This window comes from Aquarana catesbeiana, linkage group LG01 (genome assembly GCF_042186555.1).
Source record: "Aquarana catesbeiana isolate 2022-GZ linkage group LG01, ASM4218655v1, whole genome shotgun sequence".
Taxonomy (NCBI): domain Eukaryota; kingdom Metazoa; phylum Chordata; class Amphibia; order Anura; family Ranidae; genus Aquarana; species Aquarana catesbeiana.
This window is the reverse complement of record NC_133324.1, coordinates 835,420,476-835,436,719: the sequence shown is the minus strand read 5'-3', so window position 1 is coordinate 835,436,719 and position 16,244 is coordinate 835,420,476. Positions and strand designations below refer to the sequence as shown.

Genomic DNA, 16,244 nt, shown 5'->3' with positions numbered 1-16,244 from the left:
GGGTGCCTCTGCTCCAGGATCAGCTCAGGATCAGATATCTGTGAACGGAGCTCAGAGCTTTCCCTCCTCACATGCCGCGCGCTGGCTCCGCCCGACCATCTATCTTTAGAACATTGTCAGGCCAGTGGCCTGGTAAGAAGTGGGCAAATCCGTAAATCAGAAGGCACATTGTTCAAATCTACACACATTTTGACATACATCGGACAAAATAATAACAATGTTCGTTAATTAGGATTATTCGTTATGATAAAGTTATAAACACAGGAAGTCAGCACAGCACAGGGATGGTGTGAGCCCCTCATAATGCTAAATTCATCATAACGAACGTATCATTTTGACCTTTTGAAGGTAATCTTGCAGGCCCTTGCACTACATGCTTTGGAGAATTTAGGCAGCAATCTTACCTAAAAAAATAAGGTATACTATGTATGTGTTTTGCAAAATCAGCAGATAGAGTAGCTGTATCGGTTGACTGTTTTTTGGGTGTTTTTTTAGGGGGGGGGGGGGGATAAGTATTTGCACAACCAAAAAGGGAATCTTGCACTCTGCATGAATTTATAGGACAGGAATAAGATTGGGACACATTTTAGGGGGTGTTTGTGGTAAACCTAAAAATGAAGCAGAAAAAAATACACTTTTAAGTTACTAGGGTAGGTGTGTGTGGGCCAAGGGTAGCATGCTGGGGAGGTTAGTGAAGGAAAATATGCATGTAGGCCACCAAAAAGTTACAGCATGCATGAGGAGAAAGAGGGCATTCATTCACAGCATATTACAAAAATGGGAAGGATGGAATAATAAATTTATAAAATACTTTAGAAAAACACGAAGGTGATATTAAATACAAAAAATTACACGAATATAGTCCTTCTGCAGGACTTGGATAATAGCACTACATGTCTCAGGAATAATCTCTCCCAGAGCCTTGTGAGAGATCCAAGTGGTAAACTTGATATCCTGGGGACCCCTCCCTGTCGCCAAATAACGTAAGGTAGCTATGAGCTTTTGCTCTGCTGGAATAGCAGCCCTCATGCAGGTGTCCTGCTTCATGATATAGGGGGACAGCAAGGACAATAGTTGCTGAAAGCAGGAGTCCGTCATCCGGAGATAATTCAGAGAATCATTTGGATTATTCTCCTGCAGCTCACGCAGCAAGGGCATATGGCTAAATTGGTCACGATTAAGTAGCCAAGTTTTGGCCCAAATAATCCTCATCCTACTACTCTGACTATTCCTGGACCGGGCTAGAGTCACAGCAAGAACTGCAAGCCCATAAACAACACACTCTCTCCTAGGATTGTGTAACATGGCTGGTTGTCATACAATTTTACAAACGGTCGTAAACGCAAAGTAACGCACGAATCTGCACTGACCAAACGTATAATAATTAGAAATTAGCAGAGGGAGCCCGAAGCGTGACGCCGAAGAATTTAACGTCTTCTTTGGAAGTTTCATCCGTACGTTGTAACGTCACTACGTTCGTGTTTGTTGCCTAAACGTCAGACCGTCTGCATGCAATACAAGTTCAGAGAGACAAGGCCCTTTTTCAAAAAAAAAACAACGGGAAAGTTTGTACAAGGTCCCATCGTGTGTATGGTGCTTAACACACACTGAACAGAACGTTGTCTTGCCACTGACCAGACAAAAGGATTACACGGGCCAATACACAGAAGATTTTGAAGAACTGAAGGTAAGCAGACCAGTACAATAGTTATAGGGTATTAATTGTTAGGTGTAGTTTGGCAACTGAACAATGCAGCATTTTTTATAATTACAGGAGCAGTGGTGGACAAATTTACATCACCACATTTCCTGCCACAATTCATTGAAATGTACCGAGACCTTCCATGTCTATGGAAAGTACGCTCCAAAGTCTACTCAGATCGTCAAAAACGTAAAGAAGCGTATACTAAATTAGTGGAACTATGCACTGTTGTGTATGCAAAAGCAGATATATACTATGTGACCAAAAAAATTGCCAATCTGCGTACGATCTTCAAAAAAGAATTAAATAAAATTAATGAATCCAAAAGATCTGGTGCAGGTGCAGATGAAGTATATGTGCCATGCCTGTGGTATTTCGAGAGTCTACGTTTTCTGACTGACCAGGAGGAAGCACGACCCTCTGTGTCAAGTTTAGACAGTATCAGTGAGAATATTTCAGGAGATGAAGAAGATGGAACATTTGACGAAATGGCAGACAGTCAGGTAAAGTCAGAATATTATGTTTTATTATACACATCTGAAACTAAAAATTGAAGAGAATACATACAAAAATCAAAGCACATGTAACTTGGTAATTTTTTTTATTTAAAGAAAAATCTTACATGACATCTGTATTTAGTAATGAAATAATATATAAATGCAGCCACTCAAATTGACATAGCATTTAGACATTGTTTTGCCAATCTACTGCTCCAGGACCCAGAAAATAGTGCATATAACCAATGCGACTCTGGCGAGCGACTTGACTGGAGAGACGTGGTGGGGCACGGCCTAGGTTTAATAAGCCTTCGGTGTCATTACGCCACTCACCAGGCGTGACATCCCCAGACAAAGTAGAAATAATAGAAAACTACTGCGCACAACCACGTTCTCAACAGATCAAGGGTACAAAAATTAGAGAAGCTGCCAACATAAGAGGTGGTCTCACCCACCCTAAGGAGTAACGTAATAAAAAATATAAATATGTGGCGCTAGTCTAAATTAGCCGCTCATCATATCTCACCAAAGAAATCTCAATGTTTCCTTAATGCACAACAAATAATGATATCTTCTCCCATTAGGGGGCAGCTAAAACAGCCAAAATATTAAATACTAATGAACATAACATAATCCTCACATTAAATCATCCTATAAATAATGAGTTCCTCAATCAGACTAAGTAAAGAAATGTGGCCAAAAATATTAAGTGGTACTAATGGGAATTCAACAATGGTTCCTCAAGCTGTGTCATGAATTGTGCTAAATTTTCCTCACCATGATGCGTAAGAATAAAATTACAAAATAAATAAATATAATGCTGAAGAATAAATACCATGCAATAATAAATAACAAAATGTGCAAATCAATATCACATAAGTGTACAGAAAGTGATCAAGTGCATAAAAGTGACAGTAGTGCAGAGCTGTGCATATACAATTTCTTTGGTGAGATATGATGAGCGGCTAATTTAGACTAGCGCCACATATTTATATTTTTTATTACGTTAATCCCCAGACAAAGTATCTTCCCGGTCCAACTGGGATTGGGGCATGTACATGGAGCTAGTACGCCGTAAGAAATTGTGTAACACACAGCAACTATGGACTATTGTGTCAATTTTTGGGGGGCTACATTTATTGCTGTGTGAAATATTCTAAAACGGTTGGCCATAATACCGAATGCGTTTTCAACTACTCGTCTAGCACGAGATAACCTATAATTAAAAATTTTTTGCTCAGGTGTCAGGTTTTTGAGGGCAAAAGGTTTTAAATATGCTCAGATAACGCAAACGCGTCATCGGCAACAAATGAGAAGTTGAGACCTTCAACTGTGTCCTCTTGGGATGGGAGATGTAGAAGTCCATTTTTTAAGTGCTGGAAAAAAGAGGTCTTCTCTATTATTCCCCCATCCGAATTTCTGCCATTTTTCCCTATGTCAACAAAAATAAATTCATACTTGGCATTGACAATTGCCATTAGGACAATACTAAAGTAGCCTTTATAATTGTAGAAGAATGAGCCAGAGTTTGCTGGGGGTATTATCCGAACATGTTTGCCGTCTATGGCACCACCACAGTTTGGAAAATTCCAATAGTCTTCAAATTGTTTGGCAGTTAATTTCCATTCCTCCACAGATGATGGCAGCTGTGCAAAGATAAAAATAAATGTTAAAAAAAATTTTAAGGCTTAATTGTCCAAAAATTATAACAATTGGCTTTATTATACAGGATCTATTTGGCAGTGAAACACAAACTGTCACATCACCACCAGTAAGCATTACCAAAAAGAGAAAGACAAAGCAAGATGCAACAGGCAACTTTCTACTACAAGCATCTGCAGCGTTAAATCAGAAGAAGGATGAATGTGATGACCTGGGTGCATTTGCAGCAAAGAAAATGCGCAGGATGTCAGAAGACCAAAAACAATTACTGGAACCATTACTCATTCAACTTCTTAATAAAGGGTTAAGGGGGGAGCTGACCACAAATACACACTAAGCTGAGCACAAAACCACACACCCACAATCATTGCAAACCACACACCCACAATCATTGCAAACCACACACCCACAATCATTGCAAACCACACACCCACAATCATTGCAAACCACACACCCACAATCATTGCAAGTACCTCAACAAATGCATCAGTGGCACGTACCATTCCCACAGCAGGATCGTCAACAAAGCAACTGGGGACATGATTATCAGTACACATCTTTGTGAATAACATACATTTGGGTTTAAATATGTTATGTTTGTCAGTTTGACATGTTATGAACTAGTTTGAGTTTACTGATATGTTTAGAGCTTCTAAAATCAAAGTTAAACAAAGCAAGCTGTACAGTGTTTGAGAGTTCAAAATAAAAGCAGTGTGTCATTACCTTTAGGTATTCCTCTTGCATGATCTTTATAATGGCTTGGCAGGTCTCTGGTATGATGCGGCCAAGTGACTGGGCAGAGATTCCGGTAGTGAACTTTAAATCTTCATAACTTCGGCCAGTTGCCAGAAAGCGAAGTGTTGCTACCAGTCTCTGCTCTGCTGGGATGCTTGGTCTTAAGACTGTGTCTTTTTTGGTAATAAGGGGTGACACTTTACTCAATAAGAGCTGAAAGGACTCATCAGGCATCCTCAGATAGTTCCGATAGTCATCTGGATTGTTTTCCTTGAGCTCTCGAACCAATCTCATATGAGAGAAGTCATCCCGGTTCTTCAGCCACTCTTTAATCCATAACCTTCGCCTTTTGATTATGGGTTCCTCTGCTTGTTGTATAGCCATCACTCCAAGCATGACTATGCCAATGGTCCTTTCATCCACATCCATATTGTAGGTAGAGGGTTCGTTCCGACGTACGCACGAACGTATGTTGCTCCTCGTCAAACACAGGAAGCCACAGTACAGAGGTCAAACACATTTTGACACTTCCTTTTATAAATTAAAAAAACGAACGAAAAAACGATACATTGCTGTTCATAAACGATTTAACGATCGAAAATCTTTACTTACCTGATGGCGTGATCGTTTGCGGTCATTAACGAACGTTCTTTTTTCGAAAATGGGTTCGGCCGATTTTCTGTATAGTGTATGGCCAGCATAAGGACTAGTAAACTGCAATATATACATTTTTGGTTTTGGGTTTAGATCACCCCTCACCCACACTCTATGATAAGTTATTGTAGCGCTTACCTTCCTTGCTTCCCTCGGCAATTCCATTTTTTATGGGAAGCTATGCAAAGTAAATGCAGAGCAGAAAAAATTTAAATCCAATTTTATTTGCAAGTGTTACAGCTTTACAAGAAAAAAACAAGCAGATAACAAATGAGGATGCAACATAAATAGCAATCTTAAGCACCTCAGTAAAAGAGCAGAAAGATGATGCATCATTTATCAGAAGAACTGCTATCTGGAATTCTATACATATTAATATTTATACAGCTCATCTGCATTAATAAAACTCTAAAAACACCAGATTCTAGTGCCATATATAGGAATCAGCCTTACTTTGTATTCCTTAAAGGGGTTGTAAACCATTGTGTTTTTTCACCTTAATGCATCCTATGAAAAAAAAAAAAAAAAAACACCTGGCAGTGGCCGCCCCCCCAGCCCCCCGTTCTTCTAACCTCAGCCCTGAAAGTTGACCCAGCGGGGACGCACTGTCCCTCTGCCTGGGTTCCCGGATCTTGATTGGATAGATTGATAGCAGCACAACCATTGGCTCCCGCTGCTGTCAATCAAATCCAATGACGCGGGGGGGGGCAGGGCCGAGTCATACATTCGGCGGCTATGAATGCCGAATGATGAACTCGGAAGCGAGCCCACAAGGTAACCCCCCCGGGAGAGCTCTTCTCCTAGGGGGTTATCTAATGTGGGGAGGAGCCGCGAAAGCCGCTGGAGGACCCCAGAAGACGAGGTTCGGGGCCACTCTGTGCAAAAGGAGCTGCACAGTGGAGGTAAGTATGGTATGTTTGTTATTTAAAAAAAACAAAAAACAAAAAAAAACAGCCCTTACAATCACTTTAAAGGCGGACCTTTCAGTAACTTTACAAACCTGCACAAAAAATACCTGTCATGTCACAATATACTGTACAGCGAAATGATAATTTTTTTTGGAAACTGTATTTATTATAATTATTTATTATAATTAAAGGATAAGTTCACCTTTGGTATTTAAAGTGTAACATGTTACTAGTTAGCACCCCCTGCTTACACCCCGATGCCCCACTGGTTCTTCTTTTTGCTTCCACTGTCACAATTTAAAATCAGTATGGCACAGCCGTGTCATTCATTCACAAGGATCTGTGAATAACTACAAGCCTTGTTTGCCATTGTGGCAGATGGACTTGTAGTTTGAATGAACTGTGGGCATGCTTAGCAGCATGCTTGTAGTTCATTTACACTGCGCTCCAGAACTGTATGCCTATACTGAGGTACGGGCAGAGAGCTCTAGGCAGTGTCTGCAGGAGTCTGACATTGCTCTGCAGACACCTAAGAAAGAAAAACATTTGGACTTATGCCCTGTACACACGACCAGTTTTCCCTTCGGAATAAACTCTGAAGGTTTTTCCGAAGGAATTCCGCTCAAGCTGTCTTGCATACACACGGTCACACCAAATTCCGACCATCCAGAACGCGGTGACGTACAACACGTACGTTGGGACTAGAAAATGGAAGTTCAATAGCCAGGAGGCAATAGCTTCCGTCTCGTACTTGCTTCAGAGCATGCGTCGTTTTTGGTATGTCGGAACAGCATGCAGACGAGCGGTTTTCCCGATAGGAATTGGTTCCGTCTGAAAAATTTAGAACATGTTCTCTTTCTAGGTCCGTCAGAATTTTCGACGTAAAAAGTCATATGGGGCATACACACAATCGGAATATACGATGAAAAGCTCTGGACTTTTTCTGTTGGGCATTCCGCTCGTGTGTACACGGCATTGGCTTTTAAACAATTTATAATCAAGAAGAGACAATCCTTGTAGCAGTAAGTGTGGCTGGGACCCAGAAGGCCTGATTTTGTAGGTGTCCTAATCTGATAAAGCATTGGAAAGAGTATTGAGCACTGAAAACAATTTGTTTTTTACCTCTCAACCTGTGTTCTTGGCTCCTTCTATACTCAGGGGCATGACAAATACAGTAATGTAATGATAGGTCCCTTTCCTTGACATACAAACCAATTGCCTAGCATTGCATGCCCCCATCATCTCATAAATTCACAAATGCCTGACACATTTCTTATTGAGAATCGTTATGAAGTTGCAATGCTTCCTTCAACCTGCAGCAGACAGATGACATCTTCTCTGCCTACGCAATGGGCAGAGAAGATGGGCAGAGAAGATCATGGGTGTAATGCCACACTCCTGCAGACTGTCTGTGTAGCTGTCTGCCCATACCAATGATACGGGCAGGCAGTTAGTGAATGACAGGAAGCTCAATAAAATACCTAGAGCGCTCATCAGCTCCCTGGTAGTTCATTGAGAACTATAAGACTTCAGCCGCAAAGGCTGTCGGTACTTGTAGTTCACCGATTCACAGGGATCTGAGAATCAATGACAGGGCTGCATGGGTGGAGCTGCGCATGGCTTCACTCTCTTTTAATTGTGAGAGCGAGTGCAGGAGGAAGATCCCTGGATCACTGTCACAAGGATGGGGGAGCGATCGGGGGGAACAGAGCTAGATGCTGAATATGTTACATGTTACACCCTAAATATGGGTGTAACATGTTCAGAAAGGTGAACTCATCCTTTAATTTAGTATGGGGTACAGGTTGGTTAAAACCCCTGTAAGTTTTCTTTATGTCTGCAATTTGTTAGGAAGTTCCTGTCCTAGAGACCAAAGCAAAGGTAAACCCCCTGTTAGATAGTTAGAACAGGTCCTCATTGGAAGATTTCCATTTCTGCTTTGTTCCAGTGACAACTGGAAAATTGTGGATTTCCCATCACTTTTTTGGGAAAGGTCACCAAGACAAACAAAAAAGGTTAAAGTGTATCTTTTACCCCTTTTTGGCCTGTTAAATATGCCATTAAAATATATGTTGGATTTTTTCTGTTAAAAAAAAAAATATCTGTTGGATAAGTGCCAAAATTATCTGTTCACCTGACCAGAAATCTGTCAAGCTCATAAGTACCTGTGCTTTTTGCAGTGTTATCTCAAGTAATGCTGTCCATACACTATACGAAAAATCGGCTGAAATTTGGTCGTTTAGACAGTTCGTTTGTTTATTCGCCCAGTTACTGGGCACAAAATCGATAATCGTTGGTATGTTTTTGAGCCTGAAAAAACATATGACAAGTTTGGAAATTTTCAGCTGAACGAATGATTGAAAGGTTATGTGCTTCCCATCCAAACTGTCTGCAAACTGTCTGCATTAGGTATATGTAAAAAAAACGAACAAAAAATGCATTCATTTATGTCCACTGAGCGATTTATCGGTCAATACATGATGGCACTATCGTTTGCGCTCACGGCTGTTCGTTTTTCGAAAATGGGTTTTTGTATAGTGTATGGCCAGCATAAGTGTTATCAGACCTCCAAAGTTCACCTCTGAGCACTACAGAATACCTACCATGTTATGGAGAAGGGGAGGTGTTCTATAGATCTAAAGCACTTCATGTTCTAGGGCTGATAATATTGTTCCGCCATAGATAACATAGGGTGAGTGAGCTGTAAACAGGTTCTTCCAAAGGTTCTGTGTGTTAAAAGTTTTTTCTTCTGCTAGACATGTGCCCTGGGTTTGATTCTTCTCAACTATGCTTATGTGTGTAAGTAATTTGTTACAATGTAGATTTATTGCACTGTGTCCTGGGTTGACCTGTTAAGCCGTTGGTTCCTTAAAAGAATGCTGCTGGTCAGGTTTTCCTGGAAGGTCATCCCCCCTACAGGCAGGGCTGCTGATAAGCCAGTACAACTAGCCCTGTTGTACTGGGCCCGGCCACCAGGGGGGGCCCAGGCAATCCTGAACAGAGTGCAGAAAAAAAAATGTATTTCTTCAACTCCCCCCATCCTCCACTTCTCCCACCTCCTCTCTCAGCAGCGGTTCAGTCGCTCTCAATGAGCACTCACTCAGGCTAAACATCTCAGAGGCGGAGCCTGACTGTGAGATCCTCCAGTTTGAGTGGGCAGGAAGGGGTTCTTCTGGTGTGCACACATGAGCTGCATTAACAATATGGTGGCAGTGGATCTGGATTCTCAGGGTACTGCAGGTTAGCCCAGTCACATTAACTGCAATTCAAAGTCTAATGTCTGTTTTTCATGTAGCACAGCTGTCCTGACTGTGAAAAATTGGGTTTTAAACTGCACTGCCCAACTTCTCACAGCAGCTACATGAAAAAGGAGATGCCATCAATTTCAGCAAACCCCACTTTTTATTACTTCTGTCTAAATTTTTAGATCACTGGTTCACACCCTGCTTGGAGCTGAATCACACAGGAACGCACTGTGCGTTCCTGTGCAATTCACATGCGGGTCTGTGCTGTGCAATTTCAAGCTCATTCATTTTGAATGGGCTAAAATTGCAAATCACCAAAAGTAGTGTATGCACTACTTTTTAAAATGCACTGCAACCAGATCACACAGTGATTCAGGGCTGGCAGGTGCAGGGCAAACACACTACGTTTGTGACCTGCATTTCAGGTGTCTTTAACTTTTTATTGACACCTGCTGCAGATCGCAAAAGCAGTGCGTTTTGCATGCAGGTTGAATTGTACAGAAATCCACAGCACATTCCTTCATAATTCAGATGCAGGTATGGTGTGAGTGAACCGGCCCTTAGACATGATATTACTTCTCATTAAAAGTTTAGAGTTTTTTTTTTTTTTTAAAGTGGGCTTAGCTGACATAAATAGCACCTCCTTTTTCATGTAGCACTGTTTGACTGTGAGAAATTGGACAGTGCAGTTTTGAACGCAGAACAGTGTCATCTGCATCCTACACACAGTCATCTTAGACTCTAATTAACCACACCCCTTTAAACCATGCCCAATAATTGAGCGTAATTTAAACCACGTCTGTTTTTCAGCTCCATGTGGTGCGTATTTTTAAATTAGCCACGCTCACAATTTAGCCTTTATGAGTATACCTTACCCTATCTGTATACCCTAGCCTGTCTGTATACCCTAGCCTCTCTGTATAGGGGTGGGCCAGGGGTGGGGGTGAAGGGACCCCGTCAGGTAGGCTGTACGGGGCCCCATGATTTCTATCAGCGACCCTGCCTACAGGTCATACCATATACATAGGGGCTCATTAGTGACCTAGAGAGAAGTTAGGAGAAAGTCTGCCAAATGTAATTAAAGTGCTATTAGTGCATGTGCATATGCGATTACAATAAATACAAAAATGAATCCAGTTGTGCAATATGTGCATACATAAAGTGCTTTCTAGTGCTTTTTACATAGATACGTGCTTCATGAAACCTGTGAAAAACATAAAAAAAACAAAAAACAATAAAGTATTTCAAGTATGTTCCCAGTGTGGGTAGTGAAGATAATTCCTCAAATAAATTCCATACAAAAGTGCTCCATATACATGCAAATAGATCACTGCAAGTCCCCGTGCAAGCTACCACCAGGGTGTGCACTCACCTGCAGATATGGACCCACTAGGTGTATACCTAGGCAGGTCTAAAAGGCTTCTGAGTCATGTAGTATCCGGGGATATGAAGACCACATCGCTGGATCCATTTTTATTTATAGACCCGATGCTGCCTTTGGCAAGAGGCTTGTAGCTAGAAGGTCCCTGGGGCGCTGGCTTAATAGCCGGTATTCACGTCAGCCAACTGTTACTATCAGAAATAAGAATATATTGACTGAACTATACAGTCTCCTGCGCAGGTTTCTCAGGTATGGGATCCCCTGTCAGTGAAATGGATTTATGCCCCAGCTTAATGGAGAGGAGAGGCGGGGGTAGCTTTGTATTCCCTATACATAGGCTCTGTTGGATTGTACCACCTCTTTGGGGAAGCCCAGTTGGGATTCCCAGTGGGGTATGGATCTTATGGACTTATGCTGCCAGTCTTGGATATAGTGCCTTTTGTTGACTATTGCTACAGATTATTGCCAGTTATGGACTCTTGCACTGAAAAAGACCCTGTAATGGACTGTACTACCTAAGCAAGATATGACCACCTCAGAGGGCACTATTCAAGGGCACTTGGATAACTTTGTGAGGAATGTGATGGAGATGCTATCAAGCACTGCTCAAATGTGTCATTTAACTACTTCAGTAAAAGATCTTTGTTGTTCATCTAAATTGCCTGATCTGGAGAAGATACATTACATGGGTCTAATGAGCAGAAAAGCTGTCCTAAAGAGGCTATATTGCTGTTTCTAAAGACTACCATGTTTGTATCAATTGCTAAAGCATCCATCCAGCCAGGAAACTGGTGACATGGCAGAGGTGACTGATGCTCTGGTAGTGAAGGAGTGTTATGCTTGGCCCACTCACTAGTGACAGGCTGCCCACATACTGGGACCGACTTTGTGGAGAGTACCTAGGGATTTAGCCTGGAGTCATGGAGAGAGATGTAGAGGGAGCCAGGGAGGAGAACAAGCATGGAGCTATGGAGAAGTATTTTTCCTGTATCCAATAGCCACATACGGAACATTGTCACTGGGAGTGGGGTGAAGGGATTGCTGAGTTGGTGGAGACCGGTACAAGCACCACAGTACCGGCTCAGAAACCGGGCGAGGAGGGCTCTCTAAAAGAAGTTGTGTCCACAGTGCATTAGTGTCAACGGAATAAGAAGTATGGCCGCGGAATACAAAGTGTTAATTGTGCAAGTGCTCTGCTAGTTTCTAAGTCCTGCGTGTCTTAATGCTGATTTAACATGATCGCTGCTCTTGCCTGTATTACAGGCATTAGCGAGTGCAGTTGCACAGTGTCCCCACTTGGGCACCTCAAGCCCCGCCCACAGAGCATTGTCACCCTAGCACAGGAAATGTACTTGCAGGATTACCAAATGAAAATAAAGGTAAATTAATGCAGCAACTGCATCAGACTAGTAAACTATAATATGTTTTTTTTGTTTTGGGTTTAGATACACTTTAATCTCCCCAGCGGAAGCAAAGACGGTGATAAAAACTGGACTGGAGTTCAAACCATTTTTTGCTGTATCTAACACTAATGCCCCGTACACACGGTCGGATTTTCCGACGGAAAATGTGTGATAGGACCTTGTTGTCGGAGATTCCGACCGTGTGTAGGTTCCATCACACATTTTCCATCGGATTTTCCGACACACAAAGTTTGAGAGCAGGATATAAAATTTTCCGACAACAAAATCCGATGTCGGAAATTCCGATCGTGTGTACACAAATCCGACACACAAACTGCCACGCATGCTCAGAATAAATAAAGAGATGAAAGCTATTGGCCACTGCCCCGTTTATAGTCCCGACGTACGTGTTTTACGCCACCGCGTTCAGAGCGATCGGATTTTCCGACAACTTTGTGTGACCGTGTGTATGCAAGACAAGTTTGAGCCAACATCCGTCAGAAAAAATAGATACACTTTAAACATTATTGAAGATTATGGAAACATACAGTATATGTAAAACAGTTGACAGATTCATAATCTTATTGGATTGTCAATATTATTATATTGTAGACTGAGTACATAGTATTAGTAAACTTTGTTTCCATAAAGGGAAAAGATATAGTCATACATAACAGATGTATCTAATTCTTCACTAGATTGGTTTTATTATTAATAGACCTGTTTTCTCCCTGTTTCCTACCCTGTCAAGGGCCCATACAGTTGAATATTTTCTGCAACACTGTGGACCTTTTTAGGGACCACACACACTTATAGCTTTGGGTATGAGGGTCTCCAGAAAGATAATAGATTTCTCTGGAGAACACAAGTGACAAAGCTCACTGCATCTTTGGGGCCCATTCGCATCATGTCCATTGGGCGGCATTTCTCAACATTTCCATTAGGACCACTTCACTCAAACTCGCTGCATTGATTTAAGCTGAGTAATAATGACACATCAATTGTACCAGAAATTGTCAAAAAAACACTCCAGCGCTAAATCCAGGGGTTTTTGCTTTTGGGGTACTTCAGTGTGCAATGCCTCTTTAGGCTGCAGGCCTCCTCAGACTGGGGAGTCTTCAACAAACTGCAAAAAGCACACAGGAGGGCGCAAACAACTTGCGCATTACCATAGACAAGTTTATTTGGACAAATGGATACTCACAGACAGATTCAAAAAGCATATATCACAATAGCTTCAGCCAGAGGTGATGTGTCCGTCATAGGACCAAACCTGATTGGATGGCTGATGCGTTTCGGGGGACAGACCCCCCTTCCTCAGAGCTAATCCAAAGTAAGCCTCAGTGGCCATTTATGTAGTCAACCTAAGGACCTCCTCTTTCAAAGGGGAGGGGGGGGAGAAGACAGGCAGGGGAGGGGGAAGTTGGATGAGATTAGCTCGGAGGAAGGGGATCTGTCCCCCGAAACGCATCAGCCATCGAAATTAGGTTTGGTCCTATGATGTGTCCGGCTGAAGCAATTGTCATATATGACTTTTGAAACTATCTGTTTGTGAGTATCCATTTGTCTTGCGTATTGAAATAAACTTGTATACGGTAATGCACAAGGTGTTTGTGCCCTCTTGTGAGTGCATGTGATCAGCACAGGGCCAATCAGCACTGTCCAGACAGAGGGTCAAGAGTCCTGCAGCCTCACAGGACAGTCAGAGTAGAATGAAAACTTCTCCTACAAGCTTTAAACAGACACTGATTGAAGTCAACAAGACTGCTATATATTGCTGATGAAAAGGTATTGAGCAGTTTATTATACCTAAAATAATTGCATTTCCATGTTCTGTGTACTGTGGGAGACCAGGTATAGTGAATGCAAGGTCCTGGGTTTAGTAACACTTCAACTTTAGTTCCATTTTAAAGAAAACAAAATAAAGCATTATGACTTCTGCTGGGGAAAGAGAACACATCAACGCTGCAGGTAAAAGAAATGGATGTCAACACACATCAACTCAATTGTGTTTAAAGCTTGTCTACACACTAAACACAATGAATGTTGCGTGATTCCAGTCTAAATGCTACTTATAAAATGAAAGGTATACTCATTCTGATAGAAGGCTCAGGGAGTATTGACACTTGTCTTTTCAAGAGATAACTGCTGCCTACTCAGAAGACACATTTGTACCCTGGGCCATGTAGCACTATGAGTACAAATATTCACTCAGGTGGACATAGTGCTGCAGGAAAATTCCATTATCTACAATCTACAGACCCTAAGAAAGTTATGATGTATCTTCTATAACTATATTTGCCATATTTGTGTTTTCTCTATAGGACAAGTCACACAGTGTTGCCGCACATAGTGTGAAAGCTTTGCACAACATGGACAGTGATATCATTGTAGCCAACCCTTATTCAGACTTTACCATCGCCCACCTCTCTGTGCTGACCAGTCACGGCATATGCAGTATATATGTATGTGGGGTTAAGTCTCAATCCAGAGATGAAGAAATGCAGGAACTCTTCAAGAACATGGAGTGTAAAAGTAGGTCCTTCACACGTACATTTCCTGAAATAAAACTATATTATGTCAGATACATATGCTACATGAACACAGCTTGATGTATATGTGCAGCAAAGTACTATATATCAGTCATAACAGCTTTCCATCACTGACACATATATTGTATTTTTACATTTTGTGCGTAGGAAGTAGGGAATGGATGCATAATTATTTTTAAACACACTCATAGCAAAATGCTAAAAAAAAATGATCTAATATGTATTTGCATGTTTCGGCAGAACCAAGCTTCTGTTAAAGTGACACTAAAAGATACCCTTATTTTTCAAAGATAATTCATACATATCTACTACTTAACGGCCCTGTAATCTATTTTTCATGAACTAGTTTTATACTGTGTTTTGTGCCTCCTTGTAATGTCCTCTGAGAGTTACCAAACCTCAACTTTTGCCCCTCACTTCCATTTATTTGAAACAAGCCATGCACATTAGTTTTGCTAATGAGTGCTGCACACTACACATCCCACAGTTCATAGTTCCTTTAGTCTATCTTGGGAACAAGCAAGAGAGGGTGGATACTCTCCTACATACAGTGGAAACATGCAGAAGGAGCATAGCCACCCTCCAACAACAACAAGTCAGATCACAACACTGAAAAAAAAAATGGAATTTGGAGGAAGCTGAGAGCAATAATTTTTTTGTTAGTTAACAATACATACTTGGATAGAATTGGTTTTATTAAACCTGAATTTAGTTTTACTGTAAAGAAAAGAAATCAGCAACCCTTTCTGTGTTAATAAAACACATACAGTAAAACCTTGGATTGCGAGCATAATTCGTTCCGGAAACATGCTTGTAATCCAAAGCACTTGTATATCAAAGCAAATTTCCCCATAAGAAATAATGGAAACTGATTCATTCCACAACCATTTATTCATAAGTCTTTCAGTATAGTCCATATAAAAAGATTATAGCAATGTGATGGGTGTGTAACCATTAAACATCCATCCACAAATGGAAGCCTCCTCAAGGGGATTAGAAGCAAAATCTAGCAGGAGCTACAATGTAGAAAAGAGACGAGAGGCGCCTCTAAGTGTAGCAATATGGTTACATTTAATGAAGGTAGAATATTTAGCAACTCACATGGTTGATGATTAAAACAGGCACATCTAAGTATGCAGGCAATTGAGGTAAAGCTGTCCACATAGACCATATTCCGCACCACCGGCTCTCATCGCTGTCAGTCTGCAATCGTGACCGAGAAGACTACCCTGCAGTAGAGCGATTTGAAAGCGAGGCTTGAAGCGCTCGTGGAGCACAGTGTGGAAGGGATGACGTTGATGGCGGTGCAGATGGTCTATGTGGACAGCTTTACCCCTGATGCCTGCATACTTAGATGCGTCTGTTTTAATCATCAACCATGTGAGTTGCTAAATGTTGTACCTTCTTTAAATGTAACCATATTGCTACACTTAGGCTCAGTTCAAACTACTGCGACTTGGGAACCGACTTGTCAGACCTCAAGTCGCCCCAAGTTGCTTGACATC

The 16,244-nt window shown here is 41.5% G+C and overlaps 1 protein-coding gene across 1 annotated transcript in view; it reads left to right on the top strand.

Moving 5' to 3' along the window:
• Positions 1 to 16,244, top strand: part of NSUN7 (NOP2/Sun RNA methyltransferase family member 7) — a 164,597-nt gene that overhangs the window by 130,316 nt on the left and 18,037 nt on the right. Inside the window, exon 7 of the mRNA XM_073608536.1 lies at positions 14,512 to 14,722. Within this exon, the coding sequence (XP_073464637.1) occupies positions 14,512 to 14,722 (211 nt within the window). The remainder of the gene's footprint in view (positions 1 to 14,511; positions 14,723 to 16,244) is intronic.